We start from the raw sequence: 3,151 nt of genomic DNA, 5'->3' as shown, positions 1-3,151 counted from the left end.
CCTTCTAAGTGGACAATTTAAAGGATTCTTGATTATTGGATTAATGGTCTTCATTATGGCAATTAGTTTTGTGTATATATAATCTCCATTTCATGGTTTGACACAAACATAAAAGAATACATACTGATGACACATTGACACATATTGCAGTTCTATCCCAGTTACAACTTGCAACACACTCATCTTGTTCTGCTTTTCTTTCAGGCAAGTATTTTAGGTTCGGCGGTAAGCTGCTTTGTACCGATATAGCCTGGGAACAGATGACTATCTGTTTGAGAGAATTATGTCGAACACATGCCCTCGTATTTTTTTCAGTTATCTGTTTCCTTGTTTTGTTTGATCCGATTGTGTTCCTGATTTACTACAGTTTAGTGTTACTATATTATCTTTCTTCTGCTCATTTGATTTGTGTATTTGCTTTTATATAATGTAACTTGTTATCGCAAAGCATTTATACATGTCGCACTGGTTTTCTAACAATATTGTCTTTAACGGTCGCTTAAGGGGTTAAATTGACGCTTTTTATTAGCGTGAGTTTCTATTAGTTTCGTTTTAACACACATAATCTAGAAAAATACACTTTTTAAATTTAGAAGAATTTTATTACTCGTAATATTTTCATTTTCATTTTCATTGTGAGCTAAGAAAGATACTGTGTGGCAAAGGCAAAATGCTTAGCTTAAGATAATAATTTGATTATTCTATTTGTTTTTATTCTTTCTTTTCATAAAAACAACAAAATTGACTATCATTGATCATAATCGGTTCTTACAAAATACTCGATCAAAATAAAATAAAAAAATTTCCAAATCTCATGAGCAAAGCCGGGATGACCATTGACCACTACTGAGCTAGTGATAAGGCTATTAGGAGTAAGGGGTTCTCAAGTGAGGGGTTCTTGTATTTTTGTTGCCATGTAGGATGCCATCATGAAGGAAGGGGTTTCTTTGGAGTAAAGGGTTATTTGGAAGGAGTTTCTTGGAAGGGGTTGTATGGGGAAGAAAAAAAAGAATTAAAATGGCCCGTGGAGACTCTCAACTTCCTTCTGTCCCTGAAGAGTCACTACCTGCCGAATTTCCTTTGAGAACGCCGCCGGGACGGTGTTCCTGGTGTTCTCCAGGCGTTTTCAGGCGTTCTTGGGTACTTTTTGGGATACAAACGCCTTGTTCCTAATAGTGTAACCGATTCATCACCAACCCCTGAAGTGGTTTCACCATGGGACTCGTTGGTCAACGACCGCATCATCATTAATTTTAAGTTTGTACACAAAAAATTGTGCTTTTGACAAGGGAAGATAAGCCATGTGAAATTGAAGTAACCTTTTCGTTGTTTCATATACACAATATCTATGTACATGTGGTGTGTTCAAGATTTGACATTCGTCGTATCGTCATGTCAATGTGATTTGCATAAGCATCTTCATAAAACCATCAAATGAATAAATAACGCGGTTCAAACCCCAAAGACAAAAAGTATAGGAAAGTAGGAAACTACTATTTGGTGGTCTTATCGATGTTAATTGCACATTTATAACTCATAACATAATCAGAAAATTGTTAACTAATAATAATAATTTGATATGCTTACAAAAAATATGACAAATAAAGTTTATATATAAAAACATATTTGTTATCCATTTACTTATATATTTTATCATACATATATTATAATAATTAGTTAGATTCTTAGATATAATGATAATAACATGAACATGGGATTAATTTGTTGACTTTAGAGTAGTGATGGTAATAATAAATCTACATATACATATACTGATATACATACATTTCATTATGAAGAAGTTAAATCATGATCATGATCATCATTAATAGCACCAAACATGGTGTCCCAAATCTCCGAAAAAGCTTCCACAATGACCCCATGATGAAACCTTGAATTTAAAGACAAGAAACATTGTAAAAGCTGTTCCAAATCACTCTCTTCATACATTTGTTTCTCCATTATCATCTCCAACATTGACTTCTTAAAATCATCATATGGATCTTCTGACTTTTTCACTATTGCAAAACTTTCCTTAATTTTTCCTTCCACATTACACGGTATCATTTTCTTAAATACCGAAAGCCTCGCTGGAGATCCCCACTCCGGCGAGGCACTAGTGGTCCCGGTTCCAGCAGTACCGCTGGAACCAGAACCACTTTTACAAGAAAATGTCAACATTCCATTTTTATAAACACGCTTAGTACGTTTTGAAAAAGAAGTGGGCCGCTTCTTTTTCGGTTTGTGTCTGTTTGTAGTAGTAACCGAATTTTCACGGATGGTTTCTAGTTGTGGATTAAAATCAGTTGATGAATCGGTTGAGAAGCTTCTAGAAGAAGAAATCAAACTTTCGGTTTCGGTTTCTGTTTCAACATTATTACTGGTTCTTTCAGTATCGAAACAACCAATCATGTTTTTTGACTTCCCATTAATATTCATTATTTTTTTACTACCACGCCTACGTTGTCTTTTATTAACGACTAGGCGTGGTAGAGGAAGTAATGGAAGTGGGAAAACATCATCATCGTCATCCGAGTTGTTATCCTCGGAGACAGATGAGTTGTAGATTTTTTTTCTAGGCGATTCGACGTCGTAGATTTTAGCGACGACGTGCCATTGGTCGTCTTCTTGCCATTGGAAATAGTTGTCTGAGTCGGAATTGTCGATGGATTTGGACCCACATCCGAAAGCGGATGAGACATGGCTTTTGAAAGAAGATCGGTGTGGTTGGTGGTGGTGGTGGTGGTTTTTGGGTGGTGTAATTGGAATTGGGAGAGTAGAAGGGTCTTTTGAGCGACATGATTTGAAGATTTTCAGCTTGAATTTTGGCATTTTATTTTTGTTTGAGAGAAAGAGAGTGTTTTTGTGTGTTTGGTTTTTTTGGGGTGTGAAAATTGAAAATGAAGAATTGTGAAAGGGAAAGATTTTATAAGAGGATGGGCAACTGGCTTGATATAAAGAGCAAAGGGGTCATTGTAGGAACTGGGTCAACAGGGGAAGACCAGATGTAAATTGGTTGTTTAGTTTATTATAAACTAGAGTGGGGCTTGCACGTTGCAGCGGCGACGGTGTATAACGAGACGGTGTATAATGATTTAGACACCGTAACGGTTTATAAAGTTCAATTTACTTTCATGAGATGTGTCAATGC

At 35.8% G+C, this 3,151-nt stretch overlaps 1 protein-coding gene across 1 annotated transcript; it reads right to left on the bottom strand.

Annotated features, from left to right (window-relative positions):
- Positions 1–1,685: 1,685 nt before the first annotated feature.
- On the bottom strand, positions 1,686–2,832 carry LOC122580494 (transcription repressor OFP7-like). Its single transcript, XM_043752771.1, has one exon. The coding sequence runs from the start codon at positions 2,830–2,832 to the stop codon at positions 1,792–1,794; it is 1,041 nt and encodes a 346-aa protein (XP_043608706.1). The 3' UTR covers positions 1,686–1,791.
- Between the last annotated feature and the right edge of the window lie 319 nt (positions 2,833–3,151).

The sequence above is a fragment of the Erigeron canadensis genome, chromosome 8, assembly GCF_010389155.1.
Source record: "Erigeron canadensis isolate Cc75 chromosome 8, C_canadensis_v1, whole genome shotgun sequence".
Lineage (NCBI taxonomy): Eukaryota > Viridiplantae > Streptophyta > Magnoliopsida > Asterales > Asteraceae > Erigeron > Erigeron canadensis.
The sequence above is the reverse complement of the archived record's forward strand: the minus strand, read 5'-3'. Positions and strand labels throughout refer to the sequence as shown.